The sequence below is a fragment of the Athalia rosae genome, chromosome 4 (assembly GCF_917208135.1).
Source record: "Athalia rosae chromosome 4, iyAthRosa1.1, whole genome shotgun sequence".
In the NCBI taxonomy this organism is placed as follows: domain Eukaryota; kingdom Metazoa; phylum Arthropoda; class Insecta; order Hymenoptera; family Athaliidae; genus Athalia; species Athalia rosae.
The window spans coordinates 7,891,831-7,916,163 of record NC_064029.1 but is presented as its reverse complement, the minus strand read 5'-3'; the positions used below and the strand labels follow the sequence as shown (position 1 = coordinate 7,916,163).

Here is a 24,333-nt window from a genome sequence, read left to right as displayed (position 1 = left end):
AGAGACGAAGAAGCGGGAGGCGGTGGGGGCGTCGGAGGAGCGGCAAGGAGGCGATGACCTCGCACTAGGTCATGGCCTTGACCTCCTTACTAGAGAACCTCTTCGGTCTTTACGCTGTGTACCGAGCCGCGTACCCGGCCCGAGAGTTCGACGGGTAGGTGGAAAAAAAAGCGACGAAAATCATCACCGGTAAAAATGTTCGAGTCGTAGGTATTTCGATTCCTTTTACGTTGCATCGAGGAGATGCACGTTGTGCACGGCCCTCGAACGGCGAATTGGTCAGCAGAGTCCTATCCCTTGGGCGAACAGGTTTCGCAAAAATCGAGTAATATTCGAGGCGCGAAAATAACATTGGCGAAAGTTTTCATCCTCGTCGACGAACGAACGACGAAGGATGTGTAAACCGAGGCGAGGAGAAACGAAACAATATAAAACTTACGGTTCTTTAATGGGGTCCGAACCAGTCTCCGTCGAAAATGTTAACGCCCTCCGACGAACCGCTACCGTAACCATACGTACGTGCACCGTGCTTACATGTCGTACGCACACCCCGGAGAATCCGGAGGTCCAGAACCCGGTGTAACTGCGACTCGTCCCGACTCCGCGTGCACGTGTATTTTAACGGGGCTGTACGGAGAGGTACGGAGACCGAGTGCGCGATATCGTCGTTGGGAACCCCCTTTAAACCGTTCTCGCACCCGGTTCCTTATTCACGAAGTGCACGAGCCCCGTTCGTCGAGACGTTCTCGCGAGTTGAAGTACTCGGAAAGGAGGAGCGTTGAAAAGAAAAGAAAAAAAACGAGGAAGGGAAAGAGGCGATGACCTTGCATCCGCTACTTTTTACAAGGAGAAGGTCATACACGTGTCTCAATGATGTTGTCCCGCGGTGCGAAAATTCGACTCTTACGTCGCGCCGCACAGGTAATACCTGGGGGGGTGAGATTTTCTCGAACGCGGTGAAATTGAGTAATTTTCACGACTAGATGTCATCGAGTCGACGAGTCTGCGATAGTTTCTCCGAGAGCAGATGCGTCTAGTACTTACACGTACGCGTTACAAACACGCGCATATTTATCTCTTCAATTCAGCTACGCCCGCGCAGAGCGTAGCATAAAGCAAACCGTGAGTGGCATGGCATGCATGCATACATATATGCAGTCTGCATACAGCGAGAAAGACCAGCTCTCACCGGAGCATAGCGAGCTGTTAAGTTGTTTACAGGCTGCACAGAAAGGAGGTGAAGGAAGAGGAGGTGAAGGAGGAGGAGGAGGAGGAGACGAGGAGGTTGGCCGTTCAAATTTGTCAATCTCGGCTGTCGCTTGTGACGCTGGCGTTGGTATTGGTGCAGTTGTTCTCTCTTATTGGACTGAGCGTGACCCGTTTTCCGACTCAGCGCGTTTCTTTGGCGCAAAACTTAGCAACGTACACAGACCGCAGCGACTCCGACGCCGGTTACTTACCTTATCAAAAATTCACGGACGGATCAACCGCAGCTAAATCTCTAAAAAGACCCTCCGCGATAGGATCGCCGCCGAAGCGACGTACAGCTCGGACGCCGTCTTATTCTTATGCCCTTTCGTATTTACCTGAAACACAAAAACGATTTCGTTTATTTCACCTCTCGTGGACCGAGTCAGAGGAATTCGCACATATCGTCGGTTTCGTCATTCGCGAAAGTTACGTTTTCATCACGGGGTAACGTTGGACCGTGAGTGGAGAAAAAAAAAAGCAAGGCAGACACGATTTTCCAATGTCCGTTAGTCGCGTGCGTGTTTAGAAAAATATTACGCCGGGTAATAGAATTATTCAACGCATCTCATACCCGCGTACGTTGATCTCTGGCATCTCACAAAGGACCTTCGCTCCTATACTGCGTTTGAAATTAGAAAGTTTCTAGAAACCGATTTCTTAGCGTTAGTTACGGATGCTCGAAGTACCCTGCAGTCCCTTCTTTCCATCCATAGCACGGTTCGGTTAGTCGAGTTGCGTAGTTCGTAATGAACACGAGCATTGTTCGACGATGAGGCCAAGGGGTGGGAAGCACCCCCCGCCCCCAGCAGCGCTGCGGATGGTTGATAAAAATCACAGTCGAGCTCTCGTCGATGATTCTCTTCTCCTTTTCCCCCTGTAATTGATTTTTTTTTCACCCGCGTGTCAGCAGGTAACGCGCAACGACAAAACAAATATAACGATAACGACGACGATTGGGTAATCTTATCCTCGAAAGGCGCTCGTTTCGAATCTCCTCGCGTAGACAAAACCCCGTCCAACCGTGAATAACAAACTTCTGCACCTATAAATTCGGCGTATTACGCAACCGCTGTCGCGCGTATTTTCTAATCCCAAGGAAATTTCGAGTCGCGATTGCAGAAGACCGTTATTAGTATATTCGGCTCCGCTCACCTCATCCTAGCAATTTCGCAGCTCGAATGATCCGTTAATTCGATATAATATAACTAAACCTTTATCCTCGCTTTGACACGCCACCGTGTATATATATATATATACCAGAGCCGCAACGATGTCCGCTCCATCGTCCCGGAGTCAAGGTGTCAAAAATATGTTCGTTGGACACGAGGTGAACGGTGTAAATGTAATCCTAGAGTATAACCACCTGTGTCTAATTAAGCTCTTTACCGCTTCAAATGATCGTCGAAAAATAACGGTTAAGACTCGCTACGAACAATACCGCATATAACAGCTTACAAACTGGACGCTACATAGGTATATTATATACATAGGATACACATACGTCCGCATGTATATCACTTCTCGACGTTCCACACGTATACGTACTTACGTACGTGTGCGAGTATATAATATCGGCCGTCTCTTTCTACTTTGACGTTCCTTATTTATTTGCTTTTTTAAGACAGTCGTTGTCCTTACACCGCGACGTAAGATTTCAAAGTTGAAACAGACGGAGCGAGAAGGAGGATCTTTTCCGTATGCACGGCAAACGCGTTTACTCGCCGATAGATATTACATACATATATACATATATACATATATAGGTATAAAGACGTGCGATGCGAATATCCGAGTGGCGCGTATGGGACTATCCGCTAGGAATAACGTACATATACATACGTAATCTCTCGCGGAGAGGATGAGCCGAGTTGAATCGCGAGCCGTTAGGTAGACGACCTTCCGAAATCGTACGTTGACTTCGGATCTTATCAGTGAAACTACCGATACTAAATCTATCCGGAATGCGCGCGCGCGCGCGCGCGCGGGTGGGAGCAGGAAAGACCGGGATAAAGCGCGCAGAGCGAGAATGTCGAAGAGTCGAGTGAGAGCAAGGAAGAGAAGGAAGAAGGGGCGCAGGGGGGGGGTGGAGATGAGAGATGAGAGATGGCATAGGGAGAGGATATACAGAAGAGAGAAGGACGCCCGTCGGTTGCCAGCTAGATAGAAGATACGCGGCGCATTCTGAGTTCAGAGACCTTAGGCTCTTACGCGGTCTTACGCGCTCTATACTCCGTTGTGCCGATATACGAGCTCTTCGTGCACTTGTGATGTGATGCGATACGATGTTTTCAGTTTATACAGCGCGGCACGACACTTCCAAAGACTACGATTGGAGTACGAAGAAAATCTGAACAGTGGTTCGATCGCGCGCTAAGATATTGCCACCGTTAGCCCGTTAAAACTGCGTTTCGCCCTCTTTATAATATTTCCATCTACGTATAATAGGTTTTCAACGTTTCGATGCAACGACTTCGTTGTCGTTTAACTACCAAAACGTGCTAAATTAACCGTCACGTTTATAATTATTATTACAATCGTGTTTGACGAGCATACGGTGTGTCGTACTATATGGTTCTCTTTTCTTTTTACATATATTATAGTTGCAAGAAATATGTATACACGCGTCGTCATTTTCAGGTCACGAAAACACGAATATAGGTGTATATAGACACAACCAAACAGGTTCTATGATATCAATTTACAAAAAAACAAAAAAATAATATATATATATGTATCGTTATTATAATAATAAAAGTCGTATCAAATCCTCACCGAGATTTCAAGAAATACACGTCGTTCGCTATTTTGTCTATTTTCTCTCCCGTTCCGTTGGAACTGCTGCACGATTATTACAGTTTCGTATACAGCGAGAGTTGTACTCCGATTATTCAAACGAACGGATAAAATTCAACTCCCAAGTACGAATCTTTTAAGTGTAACGGTTATTTCCGCAAAGATCCGGCGCCCGGAATAATAAGTAGGTAATGGGTTCTCGGTTAGTAATGAAACGATCCGCTGGCACGTATAGATGTAATATATTTCATCTGTAGATGATAAATCTGCCCGGATGGATTCTTTTACCGTATACCAGACGTTATATTACGCCGCGTTTGCCGCGGGGCCGATTTCCATCGCGCGCGCGGCGTTAGTTTCTCGTAATTAAGATTACGAATAGTGGCGTTGCCTTTGCACAGGTGCGTAACGATTAGCGAAAGTCTTTCTTTTTATAATCTGTAACTCAAGGTCATCGGGAGCGGCGCATCGATCGTAACGGTAACCTGCATCCAAGGAGGAATGGCGTCGATTTTTCTCGTCGTTGTCGAAGAAAACTTTCGCGCCGGCCGTAAGGATAATTCAAAAAGTGATTTCGGACGGTTTGTCCAACCGTTACAGACGATCCGGCGATAATCTGAATGATTTTTTAATTGGTTCGCTACGTCGGAAGGTAATCGCGAACAGGATCGAGTCGGAGGATATCTGACCACGGTATAGAACATTTGACTCCGTTCGGGTTGAGGTTTTAGTCCCGGTTCGCACGGAGCTATAACGGTTCATTCTTGCTCTTTTAGTTAAAGTTCGATTCTAGCCGATGATATCGGCGATTCTGCTGTTCGTTCGACCCGCGACGTACGTACGTTATACGCGTAGCGATGTGGCCTCCCGATATACATACATATATTCTCGTACAGTTTATTCCTTCGAGTATATAAGATAAAGCGACGAGCGTCGAACGTCCGACTGAAACGAACCGAACCCGGTTCGTCTCCAGGCGAATAAAATAAAGTAGAATAAAATAAAGAATGTAAAAGTACTACGTCTACGAAACACGAGAACTATTTACCCCGCAGATTTATAAATTCTCATCGACGCGTCGAACGGTTTCGTACACGTTACGTATAGCAGAAACCGTGGCGGAGCCGTATATGCACGCGGTGTTATAACCGAGGAATGGAAGAAAGAAGTAACGAGAAAGAAAAAAAAAACAAAGGTAATTCTCGTAGTTTTTACAGCGGGTCCGATAGGCAAGGTCCGTACAGTTAGCGGGTTAATCAGGCGTCCCAAATACCTGGGGTTAATATTAGAAAATTTTTATTTATGTCGGTGTAAAGCATGAATACGTGTACATGCACGGTAATGGTGTATACAATACTCGAGTTTACAAAGGTACCGGTATACCTGCGTTCCTCCTAAGTGAACGTCTTTCAACTTTTTATTATACCATTATTACCCTACAACCGTCGTAGTTGCGTTAAAAGTTGTGGCAATACTTTATAATTCTACTGCAACTACCTAATACCTGCCGCCGCTACGCCGTGATTCTCAGTTAGTTGGGTTAGCCACGAACTAGGTAGGTAGGTAGGTACTACCCGGTCACGAGTCACGATCAAAAAGTCGTTGCAACGAGGCAGCGGGCACGGACATCAGCAACAGCGGGCAATAAACCGACGCTCTGCATCAGCCTGCATCGCGGATGGCCCCATTCATGAGAGCCCGAGCCCAGCGCCCCGCTGCCCTATAATAATGTAATATCCCGTATCTGTACTACAGATAAAGACTCTTCTCATCGCCGTGCACGTACGCGCGTGTTACTGCAGTCGAGAGACCGCCGAGTTTTCTACGTGTTTTACAAGTCGAAGCAACGATTCCTCGCCATCAGGCTGCCGTTAATATACGAAGAAAACACCATTAATTTTTATTATCTTGTAATTGATGAAAAAAAAAAAAGAAAAAAATGAAAAAAATGAAAAGAAAAAAAGGAAAAAGCTACTATGAATTCTATGCAATTCGTACCTAACAGTTATAAAATGTGTTTGAATAATTTGATGAACCGTTAATCACGACTTATAGCTGTTTACCAAGCAACCGCGAAGATCTCCGAAGTTTAATTTATTATAGTTTGAATTTAGAGAATCTCGAGAAGAGCCTTACGGACGAGTGACGAAAACGGTAACCTCACCAAGCGGACGTAATAGTTCAGAGTTCATGCATCTCTGCAGGGGTATGTGTGGTTTATTTTTCGAACCAGCTATAGATATAGACGTATACGGCGGCGGTCGTTCTCTCCGCTTCGATCGTTTGGTTTCCAGAGGAACTTCGCGGAATTGGTTCGCCGACGTTTGTGCCTTTCTCCGTTGCTGGAGATATTAGTTTCAAAATCCTTTACACAAATAGATAAATATCCGTATCTCCTATATATAATATATATAAGCAAAATAAGACCTTCCTGGAAGTGAGCAGATCGATTCTCGACCAGCCCTGGATCGACGCGGACCAATCTTATATACACATGTTCCGAAACACGTCGTATGACCGAATACCTCAAAGTGATTTTTCTTTCCTTTTGTAATCACCTTCGTCATTATTATTTCGTTTTTTCATCTAACAAACTCTCGAAACTCATACGAGATTACGGTTCTATGCGCACGTGGAAGGAGGAGATGAGAAAGCAATAAAAAAAAATTCTTATTATTATTTGTCTGTTTTTTTTTTATTCTTCTCTCCCCGAAGAAAAAACGACCGAATAATAACGACGATAGCAATGGTAATAAAAGTAATAAAAATTCGGCACTGGGTTACGGGATAGGAATTTTCGTTCATCGCGGGTCTAACGGCCCCCGATCACCACCGTCGACCTCTCTTTTTCTCTCTCTCTCTCTCTCTCCCTCTCCTTCTCCCTCTCTCCGTGCGTATATAGGTATACATCCTACTTATGATACAAACTCCACCAACCTACTCGCGTTCGTTGGCTCACTCGCTCCAACTCCGTTTGGTAAGAACGTATCCTTAACTGTTTCATGCGTATAGACCGGCTAACGGGATATCGCGTAGGAATTAACTACTTCTATACCACACACTACTCTATCTCTGCAGTTCACGAGCCCCGCAAACTACTACTCGGTTAGATGCTGCTGCTGCTGCTGCTGCTGTAGACTCCGAAGTGGTCTCGGAGTTTGTATACGGAAAGATGGATGAAGTCGTGCGGATCGTACGTACGCGATGAACTTATACGCGAAACGGAGAAGGAAGACGATTCGCGATACGCAGGTTGAAAAGAAAAAAATTAAATGTTCTGAGGCAAAATAAATTTGTTCGATGACGGATCCTCATAGGTATCTCGTCGAGGTTTTCTTGTGGGCAGTTTGAATTTTTACAGATGACGTTCGTACTCAACCCGAGTAATTCTTACACCCTCGAATCAATGATTGCAGTTATTGTATATATCGGACTAAAATGAAAATAGCGAAGACAAATTTATTTAAGAGTATTCGGTTACTCGCAACAATTTAGTCCACGAGTCTCGTTGCGGTGGGCGCTCACCACCACCGAAAATAAATACCAAAGGATACAGATTCATAGCCAAGAATAGAATTAGGGAAGAAGCGACTTTGGTACGGGGTCAAGGGTGGTCGAGTTGATTAGCCGGTTGGTTAGACACTCGTCTTGAAGTTGCGGCATAGCCCCTAATGCGGACAAAAAAGCACCGCAGGAGTCTATACCGGGGCATTCTGTACGTCGGATCGAAGACGTTTCAACTTATACTGGTCAACGATTGCCTCCAAAAATTCCTCAAATATGGTTTTTCCAAACCAGAATCTACACCCAAAAGCATTTTTTGATCAGAGCTCTCATCTCTGATGCATTATGCATAATTCGCAATTCACGATTTTTACAAAAACAAAAATTTTGATGTTTGTTTGCTCGATGAAAGCTCATCCTAGAGGATACACATTGAGAGACGTAAGATGTTCAGTTTGAGATAAACTTTTTAGAAAAAGATGATTGCATTTTTAACGTTAACGAATTCGACGCGACGTGAATAAAAACATGAACGATCAAATTTCGAAAAATCTACAACTTCGATTTAGAATTTTTCCACCAACAAGTGTTGGAAAAGACGAAAACTCCATGACCAGAACTGAAGTAGGCGTTCGATCCTACCAGCTCACATATTCACGAAATTGCAAAATTTGGTTACATTTTTTTACTTGAAACGAGATCTGTATGCGGGGCTTTTCACGTCAAACGGGCCAGTTTGTCATAATATTTTTTGAACTTGCTGAAACTTTTTAAACAGGTCAAAAGATCTCATAAATTATGCTTACAATTAGACCACTAATCAACACCACAAGTCAAAGTTTTCAAGCAACGATTTATAAATGAAATCCATGATCACGAAAATACGTCTTCCAAATTTGAATTCCATCGCTAAATTCCGATCATTCGTTACCCAAATATAGGGAAAAACGTGATGTCAGGTTACGTAGCTCGAGATTTCATATTTTAGCGCGCTGCGCTCGAGCGCTCTCGACGTTGTTCGTATTCCCACCACTCGGCGGCGTCTATCGCCTTGCGCCTCGCGCCTCGCCAAGTCTTCTCGCAACCGACAAGAAACCTATAAAGAATGACCCGGAACGCAATCGGCGCATCTTCGGCGGGCTCCGGCTCCGTTTAAAAGCAAGTGACCCTGCGTCATTTGTTCCGTATCCTAATTTGACACGTACGTCGGCCATTTTGACGGCTAGCACGTGCCGATACCCAATAATAAAATCAGACGTATGTCTGATGGGGGGGTGTGAAATCACTGTCTCTCATTGTATATGAGGTGTAAAATCACTGCCTCATTTTTTTCTTGAGGTGTGAAATCACAGTCCTTGTTTTTGATCTTGCTTCTAGTGTGAGCAGGTGTCAGACGAACTGTCTAGACCTGATAAAAATCTTGTTCACACCTCATGATTGAATTGTCCCTTTTATCCACCTGATCGGCGGCATCCCTTTGCGGTATATCTGCGAATTCTTATGTAACCGCAAACTGTTTAAGGAAGTAAATATGTGAAAACTCAGTAGTCACATATATGGTTCGGAGTACACTGAGAAGGATCAATTCTGTGTCGCATTTTGCTACTAAAGCCCGCGTCTGTAGTTCAGAATCAGAGTCAGCTAGTGTATACAGAAAAAAAAAAAAAAAAATCCAGAATTTTTTTTCTCGTACATTGCATTATTACACATCATTAGAGGGGGTAGGCGACATTCGATCATTTTCGAGCTTACGATAATCAACGCAATGTTTTGGTTGTGAAATTACTAATATTTAATCGAAATTTTGATATATTGTTCATCAGACGAAAAATGGAGATATTCCGATTGGTTTTAGTCGTAGACCAACTTTGATTCGTCTCAATCCATGCATAGGTCGAAATATTCGAGTTTCTCAATTCACCAGCGAACCCGAGCTTTGCTAGAGTCAGGTAGCCACGGGCGCGCGGTTTGTTGTGGGGCGTCACCTCTGCTCAGCCCTGAAGGTGACGTCTCACAACAAAGCGCTACGCTGCTGGCTGCGCTGACTCCAGCAAAGCTCGGGTTCGCTGGTGAATTGAGAAACTCGAATATTTCGACCTATGCGTGGATTGAGACGAATCAAAGTGGGTCTACGACTAAAAGCAATCGATATGTCTCATAATTTTTCTGCTCTCAACAGCGAATAATTGACGATTACTCGATCGATTGCATGAGAAGATGTTTTTGGCTTTCAGATTTGGATTCCTGAGCTGATTATATGTGAGATTACTCTTGAAGAAACAAAAAGAAATTCGATTTTTGAGCAAAAAATAAATCGTTTCTTTCATTGGGTTGAATATGCTTTTCTTACGTATTTTGACCTGAGGAACACGAATCCGTTAGCCAAATTGAGCTACGAATTTTTCCCATCAAGATATCTCGATTTTTCTGCTCCAAAAAATGAAAAACTGGCGATGATTCGATCAACTTCATAGATAAATCCAATTCGACTTCCATATTCGGATTTCTGAGATCAATATGTGAGGGACTACTCATCTTTAAGAATTTCAATTCATCATTCAAACGTGGATAGTATTATATCGAGAAAAGTGAAATATAATGGTACGGTCTGTACATGAAATTCACGTAACAAGTCTAATTGTAAGCGAAGCCGGGTTGGAAAATTCAATACTATCCGTCTCTGAGGGGGTAACGTCCTCCTAATTTCTTGTCCAATGTTTCGGTAACATCAGTGATATCTGCAAGCTCATCCCGCATCGCCAGACTACAGGGTGTTCGCAAAATACAGGCACAGATGGGAGCGAGTAGCCGATAGGAAATTACAACGTACAGATTCTATAAGTACCCCGATGCGTACAGATAAAACTGCCGCTGCTCCAGGGTACGTGAAATTCGCATCTCGCCCACACAAGGAAGTTCAGACGGAAGAGGTCGGGAGGGTCGACGAGTGGCAGAAGAGGATGAAGAGGATGAAGAGGAAGAGAAGGAGGAGATGGAAGAGGAGGAGGAGGAGGAGGAGGAGGTCTGGGGTCCGGGGTGGTTGGCTGCTTAGTTGGTTGGGTAGTTGCCGTGCGGGCTATCGACCTGGGGATCGGCGACCCTCTCCTCTCTGCTCCTCTCGCTCCCTGTCTCTCTCTCCGAACCTCGACAGGGTCCCTCTCGCGGTCCACGCGCTGGCCCCTGCACAGCAACGGTGCCGATGTTACCGGGTGCTTCCAACCCTACCCTCCCTCATCGCTCTTCCCTTTTCCATCCGTCCTTCGCTATAGATACGTACGCTGCGTTGTGCATATATATATATATGTATGTATATATATGTATGTATGTATCGGAGAGTGCACTCTGTGTTGTCCTGCAGGTTGCATGTGTGCTCGGTGCTACACGGTGTCCGGTGATATTCCAATTGAACGAGATATTACAGCCTCGTTTCAACTGATTCGCCCGCGGTTGTAGAATCCTTATTATATTCGTACAGCGTACGCGTATACGTGGACGGTGGAGGTCTGCAAGGGCCACGAGATTTTCTTCGTTTTCAAATAATGGGAAAATCAATTTTCGTGTCGGAGCTCATAATTTTTGTAGGAGATTTACGAATGGGAAAGGATTTGGCAGCGATAACCGGTATTCGAAAAACAGCCAAATTTCCAAATTATCCGAGTATCGGAAAGCTCGAAAATTATTCGCGGTGTAGATAGAGCGCGTGCGATGTAGCTGTATTCCTTTGAAGGGATCGTATTTTATTAGCGATACGTTGGTACACGCGAGCGTGGATCAATTTTCTTATTTTCCTCGCTGTTCTTCTCATTCTCTTCATTTCCTTCTCACGACGTCTGCCGTGGTCTCGACTACAGATATACATAGGTACGAATTTCTCGATCCACCGCATAAATCAGAATTTCTCTGATACGATAACGATAACGAACCGTTAACCCGGGGTGTTTCAAAGGCGCGGGTATAGCGTGTACTGCAGTTTCACAAAACGAACAACAAATATGCGCGCTCTATACGCACCGTCTCACCGATGCAGGGTGATGCATAAACCGCGCGCATCGGTGTTATAATAACCTGTCAATTCTCCAATTACCGTCAAATGAACGTTCATTAAATTACGATCTAATCAATCACCCTACCCGATCGCCTTTTCTCCTCTCCGCATTATACCCCGCATGCGTTTACTAATGCGCTCTCTCGCGTACATCGATGCGTACTTCATGCATAATTCCGGTCGTACACACGACGCTGTAACGGCATTAAAAATATTAATAATAACAATAGCGATAATAACAACGACGACGACGACGACGACGACGACGATGACGACGACGACGACGACGTCGAGGTAGACGGCGACGATAACAATGATAATAATTATTACACTAGAAGCACGAGCAAACATCCCCCGCGCTCGCGTGCACCTCGACGGCGAGGCACTCTCTCTCTCTCTCTCCGCGCCTCCTCGCCTCTTCGTCTGCGTTCGTCTGTTCGCCTCTCCGTCTATTCGTCGAGTAGACGTAACGCGGTGGAGGGTGCCGAGGGTGCGGAGGTCGACTACGGGGATGGAACGACGCTGTGCGGTCGATACAGGCAGCCAGACTAGGAAGTGGACCCGGGCATCAACCCCTGGTGCCTGCCACTCCCGCCTCGAAGCGCCCCCGACGCTCAATCTCACACCCGACGCGATTCTACGCGATGCGGTCGCGAAACACCATTTTACGGGGAAACTCGTCGTGGTGTGTGCGCGCGTGTGCGGTATTGCAAAACAAAACTAACAACAGACGAAATGAAAGAGGAGGGAAAAAAGTTTTTATGCGAAATTGAAAATAACTAGCATATGGAAGAGAAAAACGGCGCGGAAGAGAAGATCGTACTTGGATCGATGTTCGTCTGGATAAAATCGAAAGTCTGCCGAATTTTATATCGCGATATTTTGCAAATATAATTCAATTTTGTTTTATCGTCTGGAAACGGCAGCGAAAGATTTGAAAGGAGGAGTTCCAGTCGGCAGGATTCAGCTTCGCTCACTCGGTGGAGAAACACAACCCTCCATTACGACGAAACTTTGTTGAACTTTTGATCGATATATTTGAGTATACTTTGCGAACGGTAAATCCGCCCCCCATCTATCAATCTTTTTAAGTAAAAATGACATCCGATCATTCTCGAATAAATCTTTTTTCGCGTTCGAGTATAAAAAGCGTCTGGAAATTCCTTCTTCTTCTTCTCATTGCCGGACGATGAATCGATGATTGATGTTTTCCTTTTTTTTGTTTCGGCATCCAGAAATGCAGCGGGGAAAATCAGCGAGGAACGAACCTTCGGAACCTCGGGGAAACTATGGGATAATTTGAACGCCGCTGATTGACAGAGTAGCAATTATAATCCGCTGGAGCAATTAACGCGTTAATCGCAGAAGCGCGTCGAGAGTCTGTCTAGTCCGCACGTAGAGGGACGTGCTTTAATTTTCCTTGTAGCGTTCACAATATGAAATAATGATTTTAACGGCTTTGTTCGTCCAGGAGCGTGTAACGTCGTTATGAAAAGTATTTCTATTCTACAGACGGAAACGCGATAGCTCCGTCCATTTATTTATCATTAAACTCTACGGTGCAACACCCGTTCAGCACCCGCCGTACGACGACGTTAGCGATTTTCATTATTATTACTTCCCCGCCGTAGCACATCCCCCGCGTATTAACGTCCTGCCCGCACAACGCGACGTGTACAACATGCAAGGACTTTATAGAAGCGTCACGCTGTCTGGCAGGTTGACGAGATTGCGAGCGCATGGCGTAGGGTGCGGCCTTGGTATGTACTCGGTGGCGCGTATCTACTCAACCTATATTACCCTCGATATGATTTTCGACGCTGCGGTGCGCCGCGGTGACTCCCTATATCGCTCGGTATTCGCAATCAAAGATCAAAGTGTGCTGGCGCGTAACACCACCCGCCACAAAATAATTTAACACCACCCCAGACTTACCTGTGTTCCGTCGCGACGGACCGGTGATCGGCGTTCCAAGCCGATTCGAAGGTCGCCGTGTCGCTTATTATTTTTTGACAAAGGTCTCCTCTCTCTCTCTATTCCTTCGAGCGTACAGAAATGGCGCGATGATGCACGTACGTACGAACAAGTGGCTGTATACGCCGGCTATCGTTGTGCAGCGGCAACGGCGGTGCAACAGCTCGGTTCTACGTACGTACGTAGGGCCAATCGATGCGCTGCTGCGTTTGCTAAATCGAGAGTAATATTAAATTTCCTGTCCGCTCAATTATTCCCGGTCCCCTTCTCCGTCTAGACTGCTGACTCCCCCACGCTACCGCCATCGGAGAGAGCAGCCGTAGTCCAATTCGAATTGAGTCTCGTCCGCCAAGTGGTGAATGGCGAAGAGCGCGAAAGGAAAGGGGTTGATTAGCGGCGAACGAACGATTCGCTCGGCCGAGCTGGTACTTCCATCGTACGACGAACCGACGACGACGCTCCTGCACTTCGCTACGAAATCACTCGGCGCGCGTTATACTGCGGCGAACATTTCAACACCGTAGAATCGACTTGTACTCTCAGGAAAATCTACCAAAAGGAGGATCTGACCACTACCCTATCGGCGCCCGAACTTTTAGCAAAACTCTCACCACCTCGATGGTTACTTCAAATTTCAAACGGCTAATTTTTCGTTCGATGTTCCTAATTCGAGCGACGAATCATTGGCACCGGTGGAGTTCGCTCAGCTACACCGATGGGTTGTTCGACGTTCTTGCGGTTCTGTTCCATTCTACACAGCCGCTTTCATATCAGACCTTTACGGTTGAACGGCAGCTGAAACCAGCAGAGCGGCAGGTGACGAACAAGGTTTGGCTAGGGTGGCTGGATTGCAATATCGGGACACCTTGTGGCAGGTTATGATTTATGGGGGAACTGGATGACTGGCGATATCGCGTCAAATAGTCGGAATATACCGACGAGCTTAAACGTCGCCGGTACACCCCGTTCCGCGCTTCGGAGGTGCGACGGTGGAAGGAAGAGAGTGAAAAAAAAATAAAAATAAAAAAAAAAAAATGGCATTATTAAAGCGGCATCAGACGCACTCGTGTAACGCGGAGACGTGTACCGGGCAGGGTGGCAACTTGCGAGTTGCCGACGATTCTATCTGCATCGCGACGAGCTTATAAGGGGGCGTTGCACCGCCTCGAGAAATGACGCGAGTTACGCGTGTGACACGCGGAGCGTAAAGTTCGTCGTCTCCTCGACGACAACGACGACGGTGCCGGTGCACAAACTCGTCCGAATACTACGACGAGAGAGACGGAGACGTTCGTAAGGACGGAGGGGAAAATTCGACGTCCGTCGACGCGTAAGAGTCCCACCTTCCGTTGACTCGAGTATAAAGGGAGACCGGGGGGTAAAACGGAGATGGCGAAAAAAAGGAAAAGAAAAAGTAAAAAAGCGAACGCGAATTGAAAATAAAATGAGACGAATCGGAATCTGAAATTATTTACGGTACGGAAGATAATCAGAGTCTCGATTCTTTTATCCTATTTCTTTTATTTTTCTTCCATTAAATCCAGCGCGTCTTCCTTTCGTTGAAAAAGAAATTGCGGCGCGGTACAAAGACGCGGTAACTTTCACGTGCATCCTGATTAAGGTGTTGCAACCTTGCAGTTTCAGCGCACCGTTTACGAGTAGGGTAAACGGAGTCGTAAGCTTTTTCGAAGAAATCTTCGAACGGGAGGACGATTTCTATTCGGAGATGTTAAAAAAACAAGAAGATTTTGAGATTCGTCGTCTTTGCGGCATTTGTGACGAATACCTATTCATGTATATTCTCGACATCGGAAGAACGTGAATATCGCTCAGGGCGTTTCTGTCTTAGGTACATACATACATGCATATGTATACCTGTTACCGAACTCGAGGTTGCGCGAGTCTCTTTGATTTTGATTTGTGAGAGACACGCTGGATACGTTAGATGGGTTACGAACTCTGCAGCACGGCAATGAATATCTCCCGAATTATACGAGCGGGTGTTCGCTGTTCGTTGACCCGCGTATCTTTTTCCGTGGGCTAGGCTGACAGTGATTGACGTTCTCGCGTGTGCCGAAAGTATTTACAAAAATTCCCACGACAAAAAGAAGCCTCGAAAAAAGGACAACCCACCCTCCTAACCTTCCATGCCCCCCCCCCCCCCCCTCGCACCGCGCACCCGACGTCCAAATACACGTCGCCGAAATGAATTCTAATGCCTCGGGTTCGCGAACCCGTGCGATATATTGTTTGGTCGATGATCGGAAAAATTTCCGCAAAGTCCCCAAATAGATCACGAAACGTCGACGAAATCGATGCGCCTTACCCTGTTGTTACCCCGTAATATTTTCTGGCTAAAAATAAATTCATTTTTTTTTTTTTTTCGCCAAGTTCTCCCGCCACGGTGAACGACCTTTGAGCTTCAGGATCAAGGTAAATTAGGAAGTTTTAAGAGGAAGTAAAAGCCCGGCGTCGCGTGGCTTCGCACGAAAAGCACATGATTTAAGGTACAGTTAACACGCGAGTGAATGACATGAAACTTCGCAGTTGCAGGGAGATTCCTAGGGAGCTCGTAAATCGCGCGATTCTTCCAATTTTTCAGCGAAAAAAGAAATCGACGCGGGAAAAAAAATTGCGGTCGTTTGGAACCGTTTTTGGCTCGGTATCTTCGCTGGCTAACGGCAAACGAGTTCCGAATGAACCTAGTTATAGGTTTTTCGTTTTTGCCGGAACGATCGTTAGGTGTACACGTCATATATATCTCGTAAAAATCCGAACTTCCCCAAATGTCGGTGGAACGGCCCCGTCGTTCGATTCGTTTGACGTGATTTATTCGCCGGCGTATACCCATCCGAGAATCCAAGTCCGACGTAAAAGTTAGTTGGCACCCGGAACGACGTATCCCTCGGCTTTGCCGATTCTCAGAAATTCAAATTTTTGCTTACGTTCTCAGTGCGCTGCGGCTGAGTTGTGACTCTTTTTATTTCTAACACGTTTACCCAGAAGACAGATGACCCGGAATCCGGAAATTCTGTATTCCTCGTTCGGCGAGACCGTTTCTACCCGATCAACCATCGCGACGCCTAAAACAAGCGCGTGTCTCTTTTTTATATTTACTGTCAAACAAAGTCCACTTTCACACGGACGACGTACAGATGGAATTAGCAAAGACGGAGCAACGATATTGTTCCCACATAAAGACGAATGTAGGATCGGACGAATTTTTGAGAGGTCGATTCAACGGGCAATGGTCGATAACGATATTCTAGATCGGACTTGTAGCGAGTCCCGCGTTGTCCTCGAAAAAATTTGTGTCCAATTTCTACGGAGCTCTGCGGAGATACGTGCCCAACGTAAGCGAGCCTATGGCGCCAAGCGTCGCGATCGCGAGTTGTTTAGATTCGTAAAGCTCTAATGCGCGTACATATATGTATACATACATATATATAGCCAGTGGAGAGTTGATAACTGAAAACATGCGGAGAGACTCCTAATGCAATAAGCGCATAATCAAGCCGAAGATTATTAACCACGATAAAGTTCAGTAGCTGAGGTCGTGGTGACAAAAACAAAGTTGACTCAGATTCCAATTTCTATTTTTCCACCGAGAGTTCGTTATCCTCTGAGCGTTTCCTTCGCCGCGTTCGTTACTCAACAATTAATTAAACCGAGATGAAATAAAGAAATCGTTATTCGCACCGATCGAAAATAATCACGTCGATACCGTTCGGCGAATCGCCCAGTAATATTACATGCACCGCGAAATTCTTTCTCCCCAGAAAAGCATGCGAAGCATGCGTTTACGATACGCGTAAGGGGTGTTCAAAATTTCACCGGTTCGCCATCGGAGTGGGAACTCGTCGGTTTGTTTAACTCTCTCGATAGCCGGTTGGCCACCCCTGGCCTGGATACCATCACGTGTTGTTCACCTCAGTGTGAAAGTACTGGCACATATGCTCGCACACACCGACGCTTCCCCGAGTCACTGACGTGCGTCCGTGTGTATCCACCTCACCCAGTCGCCATCCACTACATATATGCTAACTATACCAAAAGACCGCGGAGTCTCTTCTGGAACGCAAAAACCCAGCCTGTCATAACAACCTACACCAGGTGAACGAACGAATTTTCCTCGTTCGCCGTTTTTGTTTTTTTCCATTTTTGTTATTTCATTTTTCTCAGCCCCTCGATATCTCCGAGTCGAAAGCTCGTCTTCTGCGTCGCTGAACAATTTTGCCGAAGAAGAAATTACGAACGTTGAAGAAAAGTGAGAAATTTATTTTTCCCCATTTTCGCAGTCTGGCAATGTAATATCTCCTGTGCAACGTTATAACTGATCGTTGTACTTTGGCCGCGAATATTTCTCGGGAAATAGGTAGTAATACATCGGTAAAAAAAAATAAATAAATTGAGTACCATTTTCTACCACTTGTATAATTAATCGTGTAATAAAAATCCGATTTCAATCAAAGTTCAACGTTGAAAAGAATAATCAGAAGTTTATAGGGTTACTATATTTAGCATTTCAAGAAAACGTCAAAGTTCGCTCGTTCAACAATTAGTATAAATCAATCAGTGGCGAAAATGAAAAAAAATAGAAGAACGAATTAATTGGTTAATACCAAGGTCGTCGGTTAAAAAATGCGGAAAGAACGAGAAAAAAAAAAACTATTTTGAATAACCTACGTTAAAACTTCGACAACCCATTCTTTGAACGATATATCATTAAAACTAGTTAGGATATCGAACGCGAAAAAATGACTTGACTCCGAATTAAAGCGTCAAACTTTAGCCGCTAATTTTTTTAATTCTCCGGGTTTCCTAAAATTATAGCATTAAAATCGCTGGCGGCGTTCCGTCTTTGGAAAGAAAAAAAAAAAAAAAAAAAAAAAAAAAAAAACTTAGCAATGAGACATCAGCCGGTATTACGTTGGTGGTGTATTTTTGTGGGAATTGAAATCAAGTAGTAATTCATACGAGTATCATAAATCAGAAACAGGCTTTGTACATAGATGTACGTGTACAGCTGCGTGACTCGTCGCTGTAATTACTGTGGATGTTTCTAGTCCGGATAGTTCATGTTATAATTCTAATAATTTGTCGACCTCCACATTCTCCTATACTGACTGAGTCGTCTGACATTTCAGATCAACGGCAGCTGTCTTCATTTTCTTTCTCCCGGTACCTTTGTTCGGCATCTATCCCGGCAATCAAGGCTTGGCAAAAATCTAGATAGCTTTTTCCATTAGCGTTGCGACTCGTTGCAATCAAGGTGTACACATTATACATATAGGGCAAGTTATTTCATATTATAACTTTAGTTACGGGTTATTCTCGATGCAGAATAAATGGGATGACTGGTTCGGTATGCGCGTGTACCCTCTCAATTCATGTCTAAGCAAATATTTGAAACCACACGACCACAGAGAGACAAACGCGTAATTTAACGTCGAATCGATAATGTCCCTGTTATAACCCGTAAGTTACCAGGCGATAAAAAAATGAGAAACGAATGGAATAAAAAATCAAAAGAAGAATCGAGCGAGACACCAGCGGTGAAATACGGCAATAATAATGTTAACAACAATAATAACATGTGAGGCTTCTGCTCCTTTTTAGCGTCATAATCGCCACTGGCAAATTACATCTACGCCGACACATGCGACAACCTCTGATCTGAGGTCATTCACACGAGATTCCATTAAACAAAGTATGATCGTCGCAAGTACTCGCGCTTTACTTTTTTTCAAACAGAAGATGACGACAACGGCGACAACGAAGACGAGCGAAGATCTTCACGACCCACGACGTACGCAGCTCGTGGAAATGTTTAAACTAACAATCCGTCGGCAAATAAATCCAAGCGATACAAATTTTGAAATTTCTTTCCCGTACCTTGTTCACCCTGCCCCACTGACTCGACAAAGTCGACGTCCGTCGTTGTTCGACGGACTCAAAATTTGGCCGACTCGTCGTTACCGAATCCGAGAGGAGTTTCGCGATGTTGGCGAAGTAAGAGAGGAAGTCGAAGACGACGTATCGTTAGTGTGGCACTGTGTTAGCCGGGCACCGAGGAGGCGGCGACGGTTCGCCACTCGAGCGATCCACCGGTTTACCGATCGCAAGTATCCTCTACTACCACCGGCACGTGGCACCTCTAGGCTTCGTAATCCCCGAGGAGAACCAGTTCCCGCGAATCTCGAGGCGCGTTTTCTATCTCCACCTACGGTTGGCGCATAGCGTAGTATCGGGCCGAGCGAAGAGAATCGCTCCTAGCCACGGGGGAAGCCTCGTGCACCGGACCAGCTGCAGCCGGAGTCTGGAGAGCGATCGAGCTTTTGCGTGCCGGTTGATCGATTCGATTCGGCCGTCGTGTGCGTGAGTGTAAAATCGAACGGCTTTCTTCCGTCTACGTGGTCAGCGATCGAGAATTACGAGCGGCGTAGGTGCGCGACCAGATTATTCAGAAAATAAAGCAACAAAGATCTATTCGGTCGGGAGATAATCCCGCTATTCCGAACCCCCCGCGTGCGCTGCGATCGAACGGAAATATTTCACTCTGACCCATATATGTTTCGAAAAAAAAAAAAAAAATACACCGCACCGCAGCCAAACGAGCGATGTTACATTTTGGGAATGGAGAGAAAATTTTATCGTAGAACGTTCCATGCGCGGATACCAGATGACCGACCGTTCGACGCTCCGTGACAATTGTCACGTTTAAACTTTGATGATTCCACGGCGGAAAAGACGCCTTTGCAAATTTTTTATTCATGAGACGTTTTAGTGGCGTGTACACACGTAGGTATATACCTATATACAATATACATGTTCCTCCATTACGCCCGATTACTTCAGTAATTTTAGCTCAATGAACTTAAACTTTCACCATCAAAGATATATAGACTCCTCGATCGCGATGTCAAGAGAAATCGAACTGGGTTTATTAATTATACGTTGCTGATCAATTTGAAAAAAAAAAAAAAAAAAAAAAAAACAAACTCAATACGTACGAACAAATACGTATGGCAAATTCGATCGTCCGATCGATTTGCACGAGTAACCACGTGATAATAGGAAAGTACGGTAAAACGAAACATGTATATAGTAGCCAAATATTACTCCTGGGCGAAAAAGAAAAAAAAAAACTTCGACGCCCGATCGCTTGAAAAATCGTTCGAATCGCTTTGATTATTTAGAAATTCGGTTTCACTCAAAGTCTCGTGTACGGTTGACAACGATCGTCGGCATTTCGCGAAACGATAACAATAATTCGTATTTAATTTCTCTTCTCGCGTTCGCTCAAAAAATTCGGAACCACTGCGGACGGTGCGTGTAGACGTTGCAATTGCATCTCGTAGCGATATCCGTCCGAACTTTCTACCACATACATCGACCCTCGTACAAAAAAATATTTCCAACCGACGCCTCGTGATTCGTAAAACTTTTCTAACCGTCAAACGAATCGTCCGCGTCGAGAATTATCGGAGAATTAAGCGTATAGCGAAGAAAAAATAAATAAATAATTTGAAGAAAAAGAAAGAAAAAAAAAAGCACAAAAATTACCGGACACGCTATAGCGCGTATCACACGGTAGTTTAAAATGTGTTTTGACAGAGGTCAAAAGAGACTTTCGGTAAGGACGTTGAAAAATCTTCAATGACGGACAATTACGCAGTATAGTTTGCACGCATGTGCATCCATCCGTGAGCGGGCTCGAACGAACGATAACTACGGTGAGAGAGGACGAGGAGGGGTGTACCGAATGCATTTCAGGCCGAACAACCAAAATTAGGATTAATGATACGGATGCTCGAACCGTTGCGATTCTCTGACGTGCTATGCAGTTGACATCGCGGTTACACCAATGTCACACGACACGTGATACAATTCCGTTCTCGGTATCGCGTGCGATCGAGGACAAAGTTAAAATACAATTAATCTGAATAATTCCATAGCCTAGACTGGACGGTTTTCGTGTCCCACATTTTCAGCATCGCAAACATCGAACTCTGCGGCCTTTTTGAATAAGAGATCCGTCGCGGACTAGACGCTAGAAATGCCCTTGGACTACTCTTTGGGGAACCCGATGACCCGGGGTGATTGATTCCCCGCGCTGCTCCTATACGTTTTGGTCTCATTTTTTTCACACCGTTGTCTTTCGCACGAGCGAGAATTTCGTTCCACGTACGGTTTGTCGTATCCTCCTCCTCCTCCTCCTCCTCTGCTACGCGGTGGATAACGAGATTGATCGATGACTGGAAGCTGAACGACTCGATTCGCAGGTGAGAGAAGGTATTGAATTTCCATCGCTTTTATTCCTACAGGCGTTGGACGACGAGCAATCAGGAAGAGACGAACATTCTAGCGAGATATTCCGAAACGTGTTTGAAATTGTTGACATTCGTGCATTGGCGGAATGCCATTGCTGAGAAACGAGACGCGTGCAGGCTTCGGTGAGGGTAGAAAAGGGACGTGGAAGTTGGCCGGTCGTACAAACGAACCTCTCCGAACACTGTACACGCGGACTAATTAAGAAGGTTGCGCATAGCCGTCAAACGAGACTAATTAAAAAATTTAGACACAAAAATTAGCCGGTCACACTTTCGCGCCAATTATTCGTTAAGTTTACTCATTGTCGGCGGTCAAAATCCACCCAGTTTTGCTGGGGGAGGGGGGGGGGGCTTGAGTCACGATTATTTTCGCACTAGTCCGAGGGAGGGAGGGAGATGACTCAACTCGCCCTTACGATCGTTCGAAATTCGTATGATCGAAGCTTTCGACCTGCCACGGATCTCGGATCGCTCACCTATGATCCTTTGTTTCTTTCTCTGCTATGATTTTGTCAATCGGGTCGATATCCCATGGGGTGAGTCATCGCCAGAATTCGTGCTCGCGTGATATTTGGCCATAATTCCGTAATTTCGCTTAATTTCGCTTCGTTGTATCAATTAAGACCGGCTCGAAGAGATCCGAGTGTCGTAAATTTGACAGGGTCGAGAATCGACGCCAATTAGAAACGGGCGATATCCATCCGACGTAGCAACGCCCCGGCTAATCCGCCGGGAGCTTTGCTTTCTCAAGGGGATGTTATTGTCGAGATTTAATTAAGGGTAAATACTGTAATTGTACGACTCTATGTATATATACACATTATATATCTCCTCACCGAATTCGCAGCTCCCGGATCATCGAAGCGAGCCAAATCGAGCGATATACATATATACCGACGGACACGTACCTGAAATCAGATCGAACAGAAAAATGAATCAGCGAGGCATAAATATAAGAAGTGAAACAACTAAAATAACAAATAGCGTAACACCTATAGGTGGTATCCCAAGTCTTTATTTCTGCACATCAACCGAAGGGGGTTGAAAGTTGAGTCTTACAAGAACACCGTGCGGCTGGAATAACACATAAATTTTCCTTAGAGAGAAACTATTACAGTACATAAGCGGGATGGGTACGAAGGTAAAAGAATAACGACTGGTTGCAATGGTTGGCTCCGACTCGCTAAACTTTATTTTACCAAGGCGTCTCTCTAACAATGGAAATTTCTTCGCGAGGCATAAACATTGGCCATGAACGAAAGTACCCGTACGGATTGTGAGGTAAGGCACACACGAGAGTCGTCGTCGTCTTCCCTAGCAACAACAACAACACCACCACAACTAGCTAACAAGCCCATATGTATTCATAGAACGGTGTATATAATATCGACAACTGATGAGCATAGCTCGTGGCGTTGCTGATTTTCGCACATGTACGTTATACGTACGAATACAGGTAAGATACAACGCGGCAGACGGGAGGACAGACGTGACAAACACACCTGTACATCGCACGTCCCCGCGACTCTCGTCCGGCAAAAGCCATATCGACGATCCACGGTCACGCAAACCCGATTTACGATATTTGCAACAGCAAATATTGCGAAACTATATTATGCCCAATTATGCAAGAATGGTAATCGCGGTTTTTCATGGGTGAAGGTCGTCGCGACAAAATAAAAAGAAGAAGAAGAAAAAGAAAAAAAACCAAACTAAAAAACCGACAAAAAAAAAATAAGTACAGAAAAAAAAGAATCGCCAAATTCGCGAGAGGTTTCTCTCCTCGGAGTTCAGTCGGGGATCACGTTCGTTCTTTCTCTGCTCTTTCCTTCGTCGTTTCTCTCTCTCTCTCTCTGTTTTTTACGCCCCCCTCGGCCTCTCTTCGCTGCTCAAAGATAAGCGAGACTTTCGAGCGTTCTCACGCCTAGCGAATATTGTATTTGAAGGTATCATCTGCCCGTCAAGGTCAGCTAGTTCGCCAGTGCCCCCGCTCCGTGGTTGGATATATTTGAATTTCGAATTTCGACGGAACAGCCGGCCCCGTCCGAACCGTGTCGAGCTTATCGAGAATCACGCCAATATACATTAAACTTGTTTTCCCAAGGAAGGATCTAATCTGGTTATAAATGTGCGCGTCCCGTAGGTTCCATACACCTATACCTGTACCTGTACCTGTATACCTTTAACCAAAGGCACGCCGTAACCGACGTCTCGTTGCATCGACGCTCGCGTACCCGAACATGTCCGCTGTGGCGGACGGTGTGCAAACTGAACCGTGACTCACGGCAAACTTAAAGTTCAAAGGGAGCGGATTGCGGTACATCGACACACATGTCTCTTAGCGCGCGAAACGCGCGCAGCTACGAAATACGCAAATGTGAAGTGCGATGATAAAATTCTCGTCAACACGCGGCGAAAAGGCCACACAAACAC

At 45.3% G+C, this 24,333-nt stretch overlaps 1 protein-coding gene across 3 annotated transcripts in view; it reads right to left on the bottom strand.

The window, feature by feature from the left end:
- LOC105684266 (ABC transporter G family member 21) overlaps positions 1-24,333 on the bottom strand; it is a 103,683-nt gene that overhangs the window by 46,414 nt on the left and 32,936 nt on the right. The window contains exon 1 of one of the 3 annotated variants that reach the window (XM_025746065.2): positions 1,461-1,480. The exons of 1 other annotated variant lie outside the window; for it this stretch is intronic. Coding sequence is in view for 1 of the 2 variants with exons in the window: in XM_048654057.1 (XP_048510014.1) it covers positions 440-513 (74 nt within the window). In the remaining variant the exon portion in view is untranslated. Of the gene's footprint in view, positions 1-439; positions 556-1,460; positions 1,481-24,333 lie in introns of those variants that run through there. One more of the 3 variants, XM_048654057.1, reaches the window with a different exon arrangement.